Source organism: Ornithorhynchus anatinus, chromosome 3, assembly GCF_004115215.2.
Source record: "Ornithorhynchus anatinus isolate Pmale09 chromosome 3, mOrnAna1.pri.v4, whole genome shotgun sequence".
Taxonomy (NCBI): Eukaryota; Metazoa; Chordata; class Mammalia; order Monotremata; family Ornithorhynchidae; genus Ornithorhynchus; species Ornithorhynchus anatinus.
In genome coordinates, this window is record NC_041730.1 from 136,120,503 (window position 1) to 136,140,228 (window position 19,726).

General features: G+C 47.8%; 1 protein-coding gene across 12 annotated transcripts in view; it reads right to left on the reverse strand.

Moving 5' to 3' along the window:
- Window positions 1-19,726, reverse strand: part of JAKMIP3 (Janus kinase and microtubule interacting protein 3) — a 201,420-nt gene that overhangs the window by 125,399 nt on the left and 56,295 nt on the right. For all 12 annotated transcript variants that reach the window (XM_029060716.2, XM_039911633.1, XM_029060715.2 and 9 more), the window contains exon 2: window positions 6,051-6,297. In XM_029060716.2, coding sequence (XP_028916549.1) covers window positions 6,051-6,185 — 135 coding nt within the window. In that variant the 5' untranslated portion in view covers window positions 6,186-6,297. The remainder of the gene's footprint in view (window positions 1-6,050; window positions 6,298-19,726) is intronic.

Sequence of the window (19,726 nt, forward strand, 5' to 3'; positions counted from 1 at the left end):
AGCTTCTCCCCAAAACATTCAATAATCACTTGATTATCCTCTAGACTGGAAGCTTGTGGTGAGCAGGGAATGTTCAACTGTATTTATTGAGCGCTTACTGTGTGCAGAGCACTGTACTAAGTGGTTGGAAAGTGCAATTTGGCAAAAAATAGAGACAATCCCTACCCAACAACCGGCTCTTCTCCCAAATGCTTAGTACAGCACTCTGCAGTAGTAAGCGCTCAATAAATAGGACTGATTTAGGTGACTCCAAATGAAAACCAGGAGGAAATATCATTTTGACAAGGTCTAGAAGAAGAGGTTCAAGTTCATCTCAAATCTCTTTGCTCATCAATGAATCCTTTCTGATCTTATCAGATGATCAGAAGCAGCCTAGCCTAGCGGAAAGAACACGAGCCTGGGAGTCAGAGGACCTGGGTTCTAGTCCTGCTTCTGTCAATTGATTGCTGCGTGACTTGGGACAAGTCACCCAGCTTCTCTTTGCCTTAGTTTCCTCATCTGTAAAATGGGGATTAAATTCTACTCCCTCCTACTGAGACGCCCCTGGGGGACAGGGACTGTGTCCACCCTGATTAGTTTGTACCCACCTCAGCATATAGAACAATGCTTGACACATAGTGAGGGCTTACCAAATACCATTTCAAAAAAATAACATCTCCAGTGCTTCTACTTTTATTTTATTCTCTCAAGAGGAAATCAGAGGTCCTGGGTTCTAATCCTGGCTCCGCAACTTGTCAGCTGTGTGACCTTGGGCAAGTCACTTCACTTCTCTGGGCCTCAGTTACCTCCTCTGGAAAATGGGGATGAAGACCGTGAGCCCTGCGCGGGACAACCTCATTACCTTATATCTACCCCAGAGCTTAGAAAAGTGCTTGGCGCATAGTAAGCGCTTAACAAATACCAACATTATTATTATTCCCACGGAGGTGCCCAGCACAGTTCTCTGCACACAGGAGATACATGGTACAGTACTCTTCCCTCAATAGGGGCCCAGCACAGTGCTCCACACACAGGAGATTCCCTGTACAGTGCTCTTTCCCCAGCAGGTGCTCAGCACAGTGCTCCACCCCCAGGAGGTACACGATACAGTGCTCTTCCCCAACTGTAGCTGTCTAGATCCAGCTGCATATATGATAGAGAAAGAGAAAGATAGAGAAAGAGAGATCGAGGAAGAGAGAGGTTGAAGAAGAGAGAGACCGAGAGAGACGGCGAGCGAGGCAGTGTGGTCTAGTGGAAAGAACCTGGGTCAGAAGACCCGGAAGACTCAGTTTCAAGACCCAGTTCGGTCACGGGCCCGCTGGGCGACCTTGGGCAACATCCTGAACCTCTCTGTGCCTCATTTCCCTCATGCATAAGACGTGACTAAACACCGGCTCTCCCCCCGACATTTAGATTCCCCGTGAGCTTCGTGCGGGGTGGAGTTTTTTTTAACCTATCGTTCGATATCACCAATCGTACTTATTGCGTGCAGAGCCCTGTACTAAACGCTTGGGAAAGCAGAGTACAACGATAAACAGTGACATTCCCTGCCCACAGCGAGCTCACACTCTATCATCTATCAGCCAGCACTCGGGCAGTCGGAAGCACTTCGCAAATGCCGTTTTTACTAGTGGAATTAATAGTAATATTCCAGATTGCTTTCAGCTGACTGAGTTTCAGAGGCTCAGAGATTCGTGTACTAACCATAAAATTGCTCCTCCACGCCTATTTTGAACAGCTCAATTATACCCCAGATGCCACATTCTTCGGAAGGATGGTACCAAGTGCTAATTAAGGAGGAAAAGCAGATTACTGATCTAATTAGCTGGAGTCACAGTGGCAAACAAGGAGGATTCCAAAGAAATATCTGAGAGACGCCAGCAGAACCCGCCCCTGTTTTTGGTGGTTTTTTTCTTTGGAACGAGAAGGCTGAGCTTTGAGATTTCTGAAACTTTCTGCCCTAGAACTATTGTTCATTCAATCATATTTACTGAGGGCTTACTGTGTGCAGAGCACTGTACTAAACGCTGGGGAGAGGACAATAAAACAATAAACAGACACACTCTCTGACCAAGATCCTCTCACAGACAACATCGTCACCCATCAGCCATCCCCAGAGCTTGGGGCAAAAGCAGAATAGCCTAGTGGCTAGAACTCGGGGCCTGGTATCAGAAGAGCCTGGATTCCAATCCCGGCTCTGCCACTTGTCTGCCGTGTGACCTTGGACAAGTCACTTCACTTCTCTGGGCCTCAGTGCCCTCATCTGGAAAATGGGGACTAGGACTGTGAGCCCCACGTGGGACAGGGACTGTATCCAACCTGATGAACTTGTATCTACTCCCAGCGCTTAGTAGAGTGGTTGTTACAGAGTAAGTGCTTAACAAAGAACGTAAAACACACAAAAATGAAAAAAACAAATTACCAGTTCTCTCCCAAGCGGGCCAGGGACTGTATCCAACCCGATCATCTTGTATGTCTCCCACGCACTTAGAAGATTGTAAACTCCCTGACAGGCGGGTTGGTATCCACCAACTCTATTGTACTCTCCCAAGCGTTTAGTACAGTGCTGTGCACACAGTAGGCTATAAACTCCTTGGGGAGCAGAGATCATATCTGCTATTAACCCTATTGTACTCTCCTAAGCACTTAGTCCAGTGCTCTGCACGCAGAAGGCTATAAGCTCCTTGAGGAGCAGAGATAATAATAATGATAATATTAATAATAATGTTGGTATTTGTTAAGCCCTTACTATGTGCAGAGCACTGTTCTAAGTGCTAGGGGAGATAGAGGATAATCAGGTTGTCCCACGTGAGGCTCACAGTCTTCATCCCCATTTGACAGATGAGGTCACTGAAGCCCAGAGAAGTGAAGTGACTTGCCCACAGTCACCCAGCTGACAAGTGGCAGAGCTGGGATTCGAACTCATGACCTCCGACTCCCAAGCCCGGACACTTTCCACTGAGCCACGCTACTTCTCTATTAACATACCTATTATCTCTGTTGTACTCTCCCAAGTGGTAGCACGGTGCTCTGCACACAGTAGGAAGCAGCCTGGCTCAGTGGAAAGAGCCTGGGCTTCGGAGTCAGAGGTCATGAGTTCGACTCCCGGCTCTGCCACTTGTCAGCTGTGTGACTGTGGGCGAGTCATTTCACTTCTCTGTGCCTCAGTTCCCTCATCTGTAAAATGGGGATTAACTGCGAGCCTCACGTGGGACGACCTGATGACCCTGTATCTCCCCCAGCGCTTAGAACAGTGCTCTGCACATAGTAAGCGCTTAACAAATACCAACATTATTATTATTAGGCGGCCAGCTCCTTGAAGGCGGGAAACATTGAGAAGCAGTGTGGCTTAGTGGAAAGAGCAGGGGCTTGGGAGTCAGAGGTCGTGGGTTCTAATCCCAACCCCGCCACCTGTCAGCTGTGTGACTTTGGGCAAGTCACTTCTCTGGGCCTCAGTGACCTCATCTCTAAAATAGGGATGAAGACTGTGAATCCCACGTGGGACAACTTGATTACCCTGTATCTACCCCAGCACTTCAAACAGTGCTCTGCACATAATAAACGCTTAACAAATGCCAACATTATTATTATTATTACAAGAACAGTGCTTGGCACATAGTAAGTGCTTAACGAATACCATCACTGTCATTATTATTAAATCTACTAACTCTATACTACAATTATTATCATCATCACGGCTAATAAGTCAACGGTTGTCTCCCAAGCACTGTACCAGAAAGACTGTAAACTCCTTGCGGGCAGGGATCATGTCCAATTATGATAATAATAATAATAACTGAGGTATCTGTTACGTGTTCACGATGCGGCAAGCACTGCACTAAGCGCTGGGGTGGATACAAACAAATCGGGTTGGACCCGGTCCCTGTCCTACGTGGGGTTCGCAGTCTCAATCCCCATTTTACAGATGTGGTAACTGAGGCACAGAGAAGTGAAGGGATTTGCCCAAGGTCACCCAGCAGACAAGTGGCAGAGCTGGGATTTGTTATTCATTACAACCATGCAGAGGTCACGTCCTTTAATGCTCTCAAGCGCTTAGCACAGTACCCTTCACACAGTAGATTGTAAACTGCTTGAGGGCAGATTTCATGTCTTCTAACTCTTCTTGTGCTCTTTCAAGTGTTTAGTGCAGTGCTCTGCACCCATAGATTGTAAACACTCTGTGGGCAGGGATCAAACAATAATAATAATAATAATGATGATAATGGTATTTGCTAAGCACTCATTATGTGTCAAACCCTGTTCTAAGCACTGGGGTAGATAGAAGCAAAACAGATTGGATACAGTCCCTGTCTCACATGGGGCTCACAGTCTTAATCCCCATTTTACCGAGGAGGAAACTGAGGCCCGGAGAAGTGAAGCGACTTGCCCAAGGTCACACAAAGCAGACAAGTGGCAGAGGAAGGATTAGAACCCATGACCTCCTGACTCCTAGGCCCGGGCTCGAATCACTACGCCATCTATTCATTCCATCGTCCTCTTCCAAATGCTAGGTCAGGGCTCCACTAGCCTGAAAGCTCCGAGAGAGGACAGAGATCATGAGTATTAACTTTATTGTATTCTCCCAAGCGCTTAGTACAGTCCTTATCAAACCATGGAAACTCAGGAAACAGTCCTGACGGACTGGTGAGGAACTGAGGCCGTCTCCTTGGGGTGTCATTCATTCATTCATTCATTCATTCATTCAATCATTCATTGTTGAGCTCTTACTCTGTACCGGGCACTGTTCTAAGCGCTGGGGTGGGTAGAAGGAAATCGGGCTGGATACGGTCCCCGTCCCACCTGAAGGCCCATCTCCTCCAAAAAGCCTTCCCAGATTAAGCCCCCCTTTTTCCTCATCTCCCACTCCCTGCTGCGTCGCCCCGACTTGCTAGCTTTGCTCTTTCCCCCTCCCAACCCCACAGCACATATGTATATATCTGTCATTTATTTTATTTTTATTTTTTATTTATTGATTTATATTCATGCCCGTGTCCCGACAGAAGAAAATCAGCATGGCCTAGTGGACAGATCATGGGTCTGGGAGTCGGAGGAAGTGGGTTCTAATCCCTGCTCTGCCGCACATCTGCTGTGTGATCTTGGGCAAGTCACTTCACTTCTCTGGGCCTCAGTTCCCTCGTTGGTAAAACGGGGACTAGAAGGTGAGCCCCAGTCATTCATTCATTCAATCAATCGTATTTATTGAGTACTTACTGGGTGCAGAGCACTGTACTAATCGCTTGGGAGGGTACAATACGACAACAGACACGTTCCCTGCCCACAACGAGCTCACAGTCTAGAGGGAGAGATAGATATTAATATAAATAGATAAATGAATATGTGCTGTAGGGATGGAAGGGAGGATGAATGAAGGAGCAAGTCAGGGTGACGCAGAAGGGAGCGGGGGAAGAGGAGAGGAGGGCTTAGTCGGGGAAGGCTTCTTGGTGGAGATGGGCCTTCAAAAAGGTTTTGAAGTGGGAGAGAGCAATTATCTGTCGGATTTGAGGAGGGAGGGCGTTCCAGGCCCGAGGGAGGATTTGGGCGACAAAACAGGCGAGATCGAGGTACAGTGAGAGAGTTGGCATTAGAGGAACCAAGTGTGCGGGCTGGGGTGGAGAAGGAGAGAAGGGAGGTGAGGTAGGACGGGGGCGAGGGGATGGACGGCCTTAAAGCCAGTGGTGAGGAGTTTTTGTTTGATGCAGAGGTGGATGGGCAACCGCTGGAGTTTCTTGAGGAGGGGGGACCATGGTCTGAACGTTTTTGAAGGAAAAAGAGTCAGGCAGCAGAATGCAGGATGGGCAGGGGTGAGGAGAGACAGGAGGCAGGGAGGTCGGAAAGGAGACCGATACAATCAAGGCGGGAGAGGAGAGGGGCCAAGGCGAGATGGGAGAAATGCTTGCATTAATGTACGAGCAGTTTGGACGGCGAGGAAGGAGCAGATTTTGCCGACGCTGCGAAGGTAGAACTGACAGGATCAGAACTGACAGGACCAAACCATTAGGAAAGTACAACAGAAGCAAGGCACGGAGGTAGGTTTAAAGAGGAAAGGAATAAGATATAGGGTGCACACGCACCTTACTCTTTTCTTGCTGCAGTTCTATTTGGATGTCGGTGAGCTTGGCCCTGAGTTCTTCATTGGCGGCCTGCAAGGCAGATAAGGCATCCAGCTTCTCTCCCTTTCCTCGACCTCCGGTTCCCTTCTTTGACATTGTGCGATTGGGTAACTGGGAGGATGAAATCCTGGGAGGAGAGGACCCCACTCCTATCCAAGGCTCGAGGCTTCTCTTCTCCGCTTCCTTCCTACTACATTTTCTTACTCACCTAAAAAAAAAGAAAGGAAAAAAAAATCACGCTTTCGGCAAAAAGTTGGCTATCGAGAGACGAATCGAAATAGCGAAGGACGTGGCAGGACTGGTTTTTAACCTCACTTCAGTCGGTCAATTATATTTACTGAGCGCTTACTGTGTGCAGAGCCACTGTACTAAGCGACTGGGGGAGTCCAACAGAACAATATAACTGACACGTTCCCTGCCCTAAATGAGGTTAGGCCCATCAGAGAGAGAGACTCACTGATCATAATAAAAGCTATAATATTAATAATAATAATAGTATTCGTAATGATAGTTGTATTTTGAGGAAGCAGCATGGCCTAGTGGAACGATTACAGGGCTGGAAATCGAAGGATCTGGGTTCTAATCGCAGCTCTGCCACTTTCCTGCATGTTTGATCTTAGGCAAGTCACTTGACTTCTCTGTGCCTCAATTTTCTCTACTGTAAAATGGGGATTAAATCTTCCTATTTAGGCTGTGACAGGGACTGTTCCAATATGATCATTTTATATCCACCCCAGCTCTTAGAACATTGCTGGACACATAGTGCTTAATGAGAGCTATTATTATTAGCTAAAAATAATAATAATAATAACTGGGGATTTGTTAAACATTTACTATGTGCCAAGCACCGTACTAAACGCTGGGGTAAATACAAGATAATCGGGCTGGACATAGTCCTTGGCCCACATGAGGCTCCCAGACTCAATCCCCATTTTACAAAGGAGGTAACCGAAGCCCAGAGGAGTGAAGTGACTTGCTCAAAGTCACACGGGAGACAAGTGGCAGAGCCGGGATTAGAACCCAGGTCCTTCTGACTCCCAGGCCCGGGCTCTCTCCACTAGGCCAAGTTACCGTGTACCAAAGTGTTATTCTATGTGCTGAGAAGATATAAAATAGTCAGATAATGATAATGACAATAATAATAATGATGATAATAAAACCAACAATAATCCTGGTATTTGTTGAGCATTGACTACATGCCAAGCACTGGGGTAAACATTACACAATCAGATCGGGCAAAGTCCCTGTCACACCTGAGGCTCACGGACTCAAAGAGGGGAGAAAGAACAAGCATTTCATTGCCATTGGAAAGCCGAGGAGACTGAGGCGCAGATAAGCGAAGTGACTTGCCCAAGGTCACACAGCCGACAAGTGGCGGAGCCAAGACTAGAATCCGGGTCTTCAGATTCCCGGTCGTGGGCAATTTCCACTAGGCCACACTGCCTTCTCCTGGCCTCGGGTTTATAAACGATGACAATAACGTGGCACCGGTAAACCAACATGAACCCAATTTACAGACTTTTCCGGAAGTCTGCTGGGAATACGAACATCGTGACAGGGTGTTCTCCCACTTTTCCCTTCCCTATGTTTCCCACAATCCCCCTGAAAGCTCCCACTTTAGACCATAAACTTCACTTGGGCAGGGCCTGTATCTCAATAATCAAACAATGGCATCTATTGAGCGCTTACTGTATGCAGAACACTGGACTAAGCACTTGGAAGAGTACAACAATCAATTATATTTATTGAGTGCTTATTGAGTGCAGAACACTGTACTAAGCACCTGGGAGAATACAACAATCAATCAGCGGTATTTATCGAGTGTTTACTGCGTGCAGAACACTGTACTAAGCACTTGGGAGAGTACGATGCAGTAATCAATCAATGGCACTTATTGAGCACTTACTGGGTACAGAGCACTGTACTAAGCACCTCGGAGAGTACGATAAAAGAGAATTAGCGAACACGTTCCCCGCCCGTAACGAGCTTACAGTCCAGAGGGAGGAGGTGGACATAAATATAAGAATTATGATATTTGTTAAGCGCTTACTATGTGCCAAGCACTGTTCTAAGCACTGAAGTAGATGCAAAGTGATCACGTTGTCCTACGTGGGGCTCACAGTCTCAATCCCTATTTTACAGATGAGACAACTGAGGCACAGAGAAGTGAAGTGACTTGCCCAAGGTCACACGGCAGACAAGTAGCGGAGGAGGGATTAGAATCCACGACCTCTGACTCCCAGGGCCCTTAAGCCATACTGCTTCTCTATATGAATAATACGAATAAATAAGACATTTATAATATATAATTTAAAGATATCTACGTAAGTGCTGTGGGGTTGGGGGTGAGGCGAATATCAACTGTCCAAGGGTCACAGATCCTAGTGCGTGGGGTGGTGGAGCCGGGGAAAAGAGGGCTTAATCGGGGAAGGCCTTTTCCGTCATATTTATCGAGCGCTTACTGTGTACAGAGCACTGTACTAAGCGCTTAGGAGAGTACGATATAATTTACCGATACCTAATATATTCTATACAATCAGCAGCGGCAGGGGAGAGAGTCGAGGACGGAGACTCAATTCGACCGCGCGGAAGGAGGCGATGGCAAACCACTGCCGGGTTTTTCCCAAGAAAACTCCCCGGATCCCTGGGCAAGCTGCTTAGCTTCTCTGTGCCTCAGTTGCCTCATCTGTAAAATGGGGATTGAGGCTGGGAGCCCCACGTGGGTCAACCTGATGACCTTGTATCTCCCCCAGCGCTTAGCACGGAACGACGGCAGATGGAGAGCGGGCCTTCGGGGAGAGATGCGTCCGTGGCGTCGCTACGGGTCGGAGACGACCCGGCGGCGTAAGACGAGACAATATAAATTGTATATTAATATGAATAAATTAGGGATATGTCCATAAGTGCTGTGGGGCTGAGGGTGGGGTGAATATCAAGCGCTTAAAGGAGACAGATTCAAGTACACAGACGCCACCGAAGAGGCTAACTTCTCTTGTATTTTCCTAAGTGCCCGATTAAGAGCTCTGAACCCAGAAAGCACCCAATAAATACCACTACTGGTAGCATTAATGCTTCTAATGTTGGTATTTGTTAAACGCTTACTATGTGCCGAGCACTCTTGTAAGCACTGGGGGAGGTACAGGGTAATCAGATTGTCCCACGTGAGACTCACAGTCTTCATCCCCATTTTTACAGATGAGGGGACTGAAGCACCGAGAAGTGAGGTGACCGGCCCAAAGTCACACAGCTGACAGGTGGCGGAGCCGGGATTAGAACCCATGACCTCTGACTCCTAAACCCGTGCTCTTTCAACTGAGCCACACTGCTTTTTATCCGTACCACGTATCGATCCTCTAAAGACTAAAACCCGGCCCGACGTCAACAAAAGCGGAGCATGAGAATAGTTAGAGCTTAGATATTATCCTGTAAGTGTGCAGGGCGGTAGATAGTTTTAATTGGAGTAGTATATACTAAGCGATTATGATATCAAATTCTGAGAAAGAAACAGGCAAATCACCACAATCGCGGGATTTCTTAAGAGTTTCTCTGTGCCGAGAACTGTACTGGGCATCGGGATAGACACAACCTAATCAGGTTCCACACAGGTCACGTCCCATCGGGGGCTCACGGTCTGAACCCCCATTTGACGGATGAGGTAACCGAGGCCCAGAGAAGTGAAGTGACTCGCCCAAGGTCACACTGCAGACAAGTGGCGGAGCCGGAAATAGAACCCGCGATCTTCTGACTCCCAGGCCCGGGCTCTGGCCACTAGGCCTCCCTGCCTCTCTGTCTTCCCCATTCTGCCACCGATTTAGACAAACTCCATGAAGGACAAGCAGCACAGGTCTGGGAGTCAGAGGAGCTGGGTTCCAATCCTGACTCCGCCATTTGCCTGCTGGGTGCCCCGTGCTTGTAAACATCTGTAACTATTATCGTTATTATTATATTTATTTTACATTACATTATTATCATTGGCTGGAAAGCCTTTGCACTAGAATTTGATATTTAGATACAAGCACCATTGCTTATAGTAGAGAAAGCAAAAGGAAAGCTTATAGTAATGTCAACAAATATGAAAATACACAATCTAATACAAATAAATGTCCTATTCTCCTTGATAATCACCAAAGAAACATTATATATATATACATATATATTACATATATATGTATATATATATGTGCACACACACACACATATATTTGGATATGTATCCACACTCACACAAATGTAATTAATTTTTTGGTATTGATGTTTGCCTCCCCACCTCTAGACTGTAAGCTCATTGTGGGCAGGGAATGTGTCTCTTTATTACCATATGGTACTTTCCCAAGCATTTAGTAGAGTGCTCTGCACACAGTAAGTGCTTTATAAATATGATTGAATATGCACACACACACACACACACACACAGTCATTTCTTTTGCAATTGTTTTTCAAGTAGAATAGGATGTTTATCAAGTAGAATAAGATGTTTATATAAGCTCCTCTAGACTGTAAGCTCGTCGTGGGTAAAGAATGTATCTGCTTATTTTTGTATTGTACTTTCCCAAGCGCTTAGTACAGTGGTCTGCACACACTAAGCACTCAATAAATAAGAGTGAATGTAAATATTTATTCACTTATATTGTCTGCCTCTCCCTTTAGACTGTAAGCATGTAGAGGGCAGGGAACATGTCGACCAACTCTGCTTTATTGTACTCGGCCAAGCACTTAGTACCGTGCTCGGCACAGGATAAGTGCTCAATTTTTGATCGATTGATTGTATTCTTAATAATAATAATAATAATAGATGTACTGTTCTAAGCAATGGGGTAGATACAAGCTCATTCATTCGATCGTATTTACTGAGCGCTTACTGTGTGCAGAGCACTGTACCAAGCACTTGGAAAGTACAATTCGGCCACAGATAGAGACAATCCCTACCCAACAACGGGCTCACAGTCTAGAAGACGAGCTCATCGGGTTGGACACAGTCCCTGTCCTACGTGGGGCTCACAGTCTTCATCCCCATTTTACAGATGAGGTAAGTGAGCCTCAGAGAAGTGAAGTGACTTGCCCAAAGGCACACAGCTGACAAGCAGCTGAGCCGGGATTTGAACCCCCTTCACCTCTCCGCAGCTAAACCCTCTTCTCCCCCCTTTCCCTCTCCTCCTCCCCCTCTCCCGACCCACCCCCTCCGCACCGTACTCGTCCGCTCAACTGTATATATCTTCATCACCCTATTTATTTTGTCAATGAGACGTACATCACCCTGATTCTATTTATTTGCTATTGCTTTAATGAGATGTTCTTCCCCTCGATTCTATTTATCGCCATCGTTCTCGTCTGTCCGTCTCCCCCGCTTAGACCGTAAGCCCGTCAAAGGGCAGGGACCGTCTCTATCTGTTACCGATCTGTACATTCCAGCGCTTAGTACAGTGCTCTGCACATAGTAAGCGCTCAATAAATACTTTTGAATGAACCCAGGTCCTCCTGACTCCCAGGTCCGGGCTGTGGCCACTAGGCCAAGCTGCTTCTCATCCAAGCATTTAGCCGAGTGCTCAATCAATACTGCCGCCCGACTGATTCCTTGACTGCTTTCTCTGGTAAGCGAGTGAGGATCCACGCCATTATTCCAAGCACAGTATTTTAGGACGTGAATAACCCTCAGCCCTCGTTCCGAACTATCGCTTTTCATCCATTCATTCATTCAGTCGTATTTATTGAGCCCTTACTGTGTGCAGAGCACTGACCTAAGCGCTTGGAAAGTACAATTCGGCAACAGATAGAGACCATCCCGACCCAACAATGGGCTCACGGTCTAGAAGTGGGGAGGCAGACAACAAACGAAACAAGTAGACAGGCATCGATAGCATCAATATAGATAAATAGAATTATAGATATATACATATCATTAATAAAAGAAATAGAATAATATGTACATATAGAGACCAGTGCTGTGGGGCGGGGAAGGGGGTAGAGCAGAGGAAGGGAGTCGGGCGATGGGGAGGGGAGGAGGGGCAGAGGAAAAGGGGGGGCTCAGTCTGGGAAGGCCTCCCGGAGGAGGTGAGCTCTCAGTAGGGCTTTGGAGAGGGGAAGAGAGTGAGTCTGGCGGAGGTGAGGAGGGAGGGCGTTCCGGGACCGCGGGAGGACGTGGGCCGGGGGTCGACGGCGGGATGGGCGAGAACGGGGGACGGCGAGGAGGTGGGCGGCGGAAGAGCGGAGCGTGCGGGGTGGGCAGTGGAAAGAGAGAAGGGAGGAGAGGTAGGAGGGGGCAAGGGGATGGAGACCCTCGAAGCCTAGAGTGAGAAGATTTTGTTTCGTGCGAAGGTCGATAGGCAACCGCTGGAGGTTTTTGAGGAGGGGAGTGACAGGCCCAGAGCGTTTCTGTAGAAAGAGAATCCGGGCAGCAGAATGAAGTAAAGACTGAAGTGGGGAGAGACAGGAGGTTCCCCGTGATGTCCGTGGAAGAATCCATCTTGACAGCGTAAATTGGAATTGGAATTGACTCGGGCCATAACGTCAGGAACAAGATTCCATCTGGCCCGACGGATGAGCGTGTGACCCATTTCTGCGAAGCAGCATCGTATGGACTTCCACTCCAGACCGGAGCAGTCAGCCAGTGGGTTCCATTTTCTAGCTGTCAAATGCTCACGCAAGTGCCAGGCGGCACAGCGAAGCAGCGTGGCCTAGTGGATAGAGCCCGAGCCTGGGAGTTAAAAGGTCATGGGTTTTAATCCCGGCTCCCCCACTTCATTTAATAATGTCGGTATTTGTTAAGCGCTTACTATGTGCCGACCACTGTTCTAAGCGCTGGGGTAGACACAGGGGAATCAGGTTGTCCCACGTGGGGCTCACAGTGTTAATCCCTATTTTACAGATGAGGGAACTGAGGTACAGAGAAGTGAAGTGACTCGCCCACAGTCACACAGCTGACAGGTGGCAGAGCCGGCATTCGAACCCATGACCTCTGCCTCCAAAGCCCGGGCTCTTTCCACTGAGCCACGCTGCTTCTATTCATTCATTCATTCATTCATTCAATCGTACTTATTGAGTGCTTACTGTGTGCAGAGCACTATACTAAGCGCTTGGAATGTATAATTCCGCAACAGATAGAGACAATCCCTGCCCAACGATGGGCTCACGGTCTAGAAGGGGGAGACAGATGACAAAACCAAACAAAACAAGTAGTCTGGCCATCTGCTGTGTGACCTGGGGCAAGTCATTTCACTTCTCTGGGCCTTAGTTCCTCATCTTTAAAACAGGGTGTGAGACTGTGAGCCCCACGTGAGTCAGGGACTGTTTCCAACCCAGAAATTAGTACAGTGCCTGGCACATAGGAAGTGCTTCACAGATACCATAATCATTATTATTATTATTATTATTATTGTCATGGCTTCTCTCCACTTGGTTCCATCCAATTTCAGCCAGATTAGCATAAAAATCGGTATCTCTGCTCAGAGAAACAGCTACTTTTACTCGCCAAAACCAAGGGGCGGGGGGGTCATGAGGAAAAATCTGAATTCATTCAGTTCAGCCCTGAGAAATGAATCCATCAATCGTCTGTAAGCTCATCTTTAAGACAGCAAACTCACATTGGGCAGGGAATCTGTTATGTTGTTCTATTGTACTCTCCCAAATGCTCAATGCAATGCTCTGCCCCCAGTAGGTGCTCAATAAATACGGCGGATTGATAGTATTTACTGAGAATCTACTGTGTGCAGAGCACTGTAATTAGTAGTATTCCCTTATATTAATTTCTGTCTCCCTCTAGACTGTAAACTCACTGCGGTCGGAGACCGTGTCTACCAGCTTAGAGAAGCAGCATGGCTCAGTGGAAAGAGCACGGGCTTTGGAGTTCGAGGTCATGGGTTCGAATCCCGGCTCGGCCACTTGGCGGCTGTGTGACTTTGGGCAAGTCACTTAATTTCCGGTGCCTCAGTTCCCTCATCTGTAAAATGGGGATGAAGACTATGAGCCCCACGTGGGACAACCTGATTCCCCTGCGTCTACCCCAGCGCCTAGAACAGTGCTCGGCACATAGGAAGCGCTTAACAAATACCAACATTAACTCTGTTGTGCTGTCCTCTCTCAAGTGCTTAGTACAGTGCTCTGCACACGGGAAGCGCTCAGTAGGTACCACTGATTGATTGGTAATTGTTAAGCATATACTAGAGGCCAAGCACTGAACTAGAGAGGCAGCATGGCCCAGTGGACGGAGCACGGGACTGGGAGTCAGAAGGACCTGAGTTCTAATCCCAGCTCTGCCACTTGTGCGCTGTATGACCTTGGACAAGTCATTTCATTTTTCTGAGCCTCAACTCCCTCATCTGTAAAAGTGGGGATTAAGAGTGAGCCCCAATGTGGGACCGGGACTGTGTCCAACCTGATCAACTTGTATCTACCCCAGAGGTTAGTATAGTGCCAGGCATATAGTAAATACTTAACAAATGCAATTTTAAAAACCCAAAAAAACAAAGTCCTATGGTAGAAGCAGATTGGACACAGTCCCTGTCCCAAAGAATCACCTAGTACAGGACTCTATCCTCCATACATAATAATTTTAGTATTCGTTAAGCACTTACTATGTGCTAAGCACTGTACTAAGTGCCGGGATGAGTAACAAGCAAATCGGCTTGTACCCGCTCTCTGTCCCACATAGAGCTTACAGTCCCAATCCCCATTTTCCAGACAACTGAGGCCCAGAGAAGTGAAGCGAGTTGCCCGAGGTCACGCAGCAGACGAGCGGCGGATCCGGGATTAGAACCCATGACCTTCTGACACCCTGGCCTATGCTCTACCCACTCCACCACGCTGCTTCTCCTTACTGATGACGGCTGTTCCGACTTTTTATCTTCTGCATAAATAGGCCGTGATGTCGACAGATCTCACCCTTTCACAGTTAATTTCCACGATCTGACGTAAAATCGACAGGACAGACCGCTAACTTCTGACAGGAGGCTCGCCGACAAAGCAGCCTCTTCCCTCAAATCTGCGGCCTGGATTTTTCCCGGAGAGTCGACGGCCCTTCCTCTCGAAGCTGTTCTATTCATCTGCCTCCTGACAGGAAGGAATCATTTTTGCTCCATTTCCACATCTCTTTTTTAGAGAACTGCATTCCTCTCAGCCAAGCAAATGCTCCCTCTCCTCAAAGGGACAGTTTGGACTCTACTCCGTCTCCCAAAACGAATGACTCTGGGCTTTCTCTCAGAACTGCTGCTGGCCTAATCTCTTTAATGGCGTATTTATTCATTCATTCATCCCTTCGATAGTATCTATTTAGCGCTTACTATGTGCAGAGCACTGTACTAAGCGCTTGGAATGTACAATTCGGCAACAGATAGAGACAATCCCTGCCCAGTGACGGACTCACGGTCTAATCGGGGATCAAACGTCACGGCTGTTCCCTTATTCTGGCCTGCAGGAAGATAAAGGGATGTGAAGCAGAGTCTAGCAGGGAGAGGGTTATAACCTGTTGTTGCCAAATTGTACTTTCCAAGCGCTTAGTTCAGTGTGCTATAGTAAGCACTCAATAAATATGACAATGAATGAATAAAAATCTAAATTCCTTGAAGGCAGGGATCATGTCTTTTAACTCTACTGCGCTATCTCAAACACTTAGTGTGGGATTTTTAGAATAATATCTGTTATTTGTTAAGCGCTTACTATGTGCCAGGCACTGTACTAAGCGCCGGGGTGGAGCCAAGCAAATCGGGTTGGACGCAGTCCTTGTCCCAGCTCAGGATCACATCTCAAACTCCATTTTTCAGATGAGGTAACTGAGGCCCAGAGAAGTGAAGGGACTTGCCCAAGGTCACGCAGCAGACAAGTGGAGGAGCCGGAATTAGAACCCAGGTCCTTCCGACTCCCAGGCCCGTAACTGTTGTTATGTTCTCTCAAACGCTTAATGCCGCACTCCGCACACAGGAGGCTGTAAACTCCTTGAGGGCAGAAATCATGCTATTCACTCTACTGTTCCAAGTGCTTAGAACAGTGCTCTGCACATGGTAGGGAAGTATGGTAAGCCAAATTATACTTGGCAGCCTTTTTCCAAGTGGGAAAAGTGGGAGAGTGCTGTTAAAATCGGCATTAATTCTGGCTTGCTTACTGGCTCAGCCTCCGCTCTGCCCTCCCAGCCTCCTGCCTCTCCCCTCTCCAGTCCATCCTTCACTCTGCTGCTCCGATCATTCTTCCAAAATGATCATTCTGTTAATAATAACGATAATGATAATAATCCCGGTACTTGTTAAGTGCTTGCTCTGTGCCAGGCACCCTACTAAGCGCCAGAGTGGATACAAGCAGCGTGGCTCAGTGCAGAGAGCCCGGGCTTTGGAGTCAGAGGACATGGGCTCGAATCCCGGCTCTGCCACTTGGCAGCTGTGTGACTGCGGGCAAGTCACTTCACTTCTCTGGGCCTCAGTTACCTCATCTGGAAAATGGGGCTGAAGACTGTGAGCCCCAAGTGGGACGACCTGATTCCCCTGTCTACCCCAGCGCTTAGAACAGTGCTCTGCATATAGTAAGCGCTTAACAAATACCAACGTTATTACAAGCGTATCGGGTTGATCACAGTCCCTGTCCGACCCGGGGTTCCCAGGCTCAATCCCCATTTTACAGATTTGGTAACCGAGGCCCAGAGAAGTGAAGTGACTTGCCCAAGGTCACCCAGCAGACAAATGGCAGAGGCTGGATTAGAACTCATGACTTTCTGCCTCCCAGGTATTATTCTTTCTCTCCTAGCTCCTTAAAACCCTCCACCGGTTGCCCATTCCTCTCTACTTCAAGCAGAAACCTCTGACCCTTGCCTTAAAGAAGCAGCCTGGCTCAGTGGAAAGAGCCCGGGGAGTCAGAAGTCGCGGGTTCAAATCCTGGCTCAGCCACTTGGCAGCTGTGTGACTTTGGGCAAGTCACTTCACTTCTCTGGGCCTCAGTTACCCCATCTGTAAAATGGGGATGAAGACTGTGAGCCCCACGTGGGACAACCTGATCACCTTGTATCCTCCTCAGGGCTTAGAACAGTGCTGTGGACATAGTAAGTGCTTAACAAATGCCATCATTATTATCATTACCATTATTATTATTATTATTAAAGGCTCAAAATAGCTCTCTCTCTCCTACTTGGCTAATCTCTTATCCCACTATACCCAGCTTGTGCTTTCTGTTCCCCTCATCTTCATCCCTCCCGCCGACAACCTCCTGCTCAAACCCTTCCTCTCTTTCAGAACGCCGTCCCTCTGTTCCTTGAGAAGCAGCGTGCTTAGTGGAAAGAGCCCGGGCCTGGGAGTCGGAGGACCTGGGTTCTAATCTCAGCTCTACTTGTCCCTTGTGTGACCTTGAGTAAGTGGCTTCACTTTTCTGGGCCTCAGTTTCCTCATCTGTAAAACGGGGATTAGGTTTGGGAGCCCCCTAAGGGACAGGGACTGTGTCCAACCTGATTATCTCATATCTACCCCAGCACTTAGTACAGTGCCCGGCACATAGTAAGCGTTTAATAAATACCGTAGTTATTATTATTATTGTTGTTTTCTGACTGACCACTGCTCTTTCCCCGTCCTTAAAGCCATACTCAAAGAGCTTCTCCTCCAGGAGGACTTCTCTGATTGAGAAGCAGCGTGGCTTAGTGGATAGAGCATGGGCCGGGGAGTCAGAAGGACCTGGGTTCAAATCCCGGCCCCGCCGCACGTGTGCTGTGTGACCTGAGGCAAGTCACTTCACTTCTCTGGGCCTCAGTTCCCTCATCTGTAAAATGGGGATGAAGACTGTGAGTCCAATGGGGGGCAGGGACTGTGTCCAACCTGATGACCTTGCATCTACCCCAGCACTTAGAACAGTGTTTTTATTCATTCATTCATATTTACTGAGCACTTCCTGTATGCGGAACATCGTACTGAGCACTCGGAAAGTACAATTCAGCAACAAGTAGAGACAATCCCTGCCCACATCGGGCTCACAGTCTAGAAGAGGGCCACAGACATCAAAACAGGCACATAGTAAGCACTTAACAAGTACCGTCATTATTATTAATTTTTACTCTCTCCACTTTACATCTCGTTTACTCCAATTCAGTCCTTCCATGTCACCTAATAATGATGATGATGATGATGGTATTTGTTATGTGCTTACCTTGTGCCAAGCACTGTTCTAAGCGCCGGGGTAGATACAAGGAAATCAGATTGTTCCACGTGGGGCTCACAGACTTAATCCCCATTTTACAGAACAGGCCCCTGAGGCACAGAGAAGTGAAGTGGCTTGTTCAAGGTCACCCAGCTGACAAGTGGCAGAGCAGGGATTCGAACCCAGGACCTCTGACTCCCAAACCCGGGCTCTTTCCACTGAGGCCCGCTGCCTGTTCGTCTCTCAATCTTCCCAAAGGACCTGACAGACTCTGTCGCTTCCTCCCACCTATAATTTCTTTGAAGTATCCATCTTCCCCCTGCTGAAATCATAAGCTCCTCAAGGGAAGGGATCGGATCAGGTCCACTCACCCTCTTGTCCTCTTCCAGGCGCTCGGAACAGAGCTTTGCACGCGGGAGGAATCAACGAATGCTACCGATCGACTGACATAAAAAATTCAGTAGCTATCGAGGAGAGAACGTTAAAAGAAATGGGACGTTATCCCGGAGGCCGACTGCGTCTTATAATTTCACATCGTCAGCGCGGCATCGCTATCGAAGTCTTCGAACCGCACGAGGGGGAAAGTGATCGATGGGGAGACTCTTCGGGGCCGGTTCTGTCAGAAGGCCCCTCCGATGTCCCGATTTGCCTTCCGTCTTTTCCTTTGAAGCACGGTTTCTTTGAAGCTTTGCGGTTCTGATGTGTTTAATGAGTTCATTCGTTATTTATGATTCAAATGACTCATTAGCCTTCCAACACATGGGGCGGTCAGGTATTTACAGAACTGTCTTTTCACCCAAAAGACTGACGCGGTTTCAAAATTCCGGTTACCCGTCCCGACTGCGGTCTTTTACGGTTCCCAGCGCTTAGAAAAGTTCTCTGCACATAGTAAGCGCTTAACAAATACCAACATTATCATTATTATTTTTATTATTTCCCCCCCCCCCGCCCGGCGTCTAATTAGTCATGACATCCCTGTGAACTCTAACAGATCTAGCTAGTAGAGAGAGGAGATTTTCAGTCAATTTGTAATCTGTCTTTTCGGCTAAATTGGTCCACGTGGATAAGATCCTACGACTGTAGCAGCGTGGCCTAGTGGATAGAGCCCGGGCTTGGGAGTCAGAAGAATCTGAGTTCTAATCCTGGCTCCGCCGTATGTCTGCTGCGTGACCTTGGGCAGGTCACTTCAATTCTCTGGGCCTCAGTTCCCTCATCTGTGAAATGGCGATGAAGAGAGTGAGCCGAACGTGGGACAGGGACTGGGTCCAACCTGATTTATCTGTATTTATCCTGTTCCTTAGAACGGTGCTTGGCACATAGTAAGTGCTTAACAAGTACTAATATTATTAGAGGAGCAGTGTGGGTCAGTGGAAAGAGCCTGGGCTTGGGAGTCAGAGGTCATGGTTCTAATTCCGGCTCCGCCACTTGTCAGCTGTGTGACTTTGGGCAAGTCACTTGACTTCTCTGTGCCCCAGTTCCCTCAACTGTAAAATAGGGATGAAGACAGTGAGCCCCACGTGGAACAACCTGATCACCTTGTA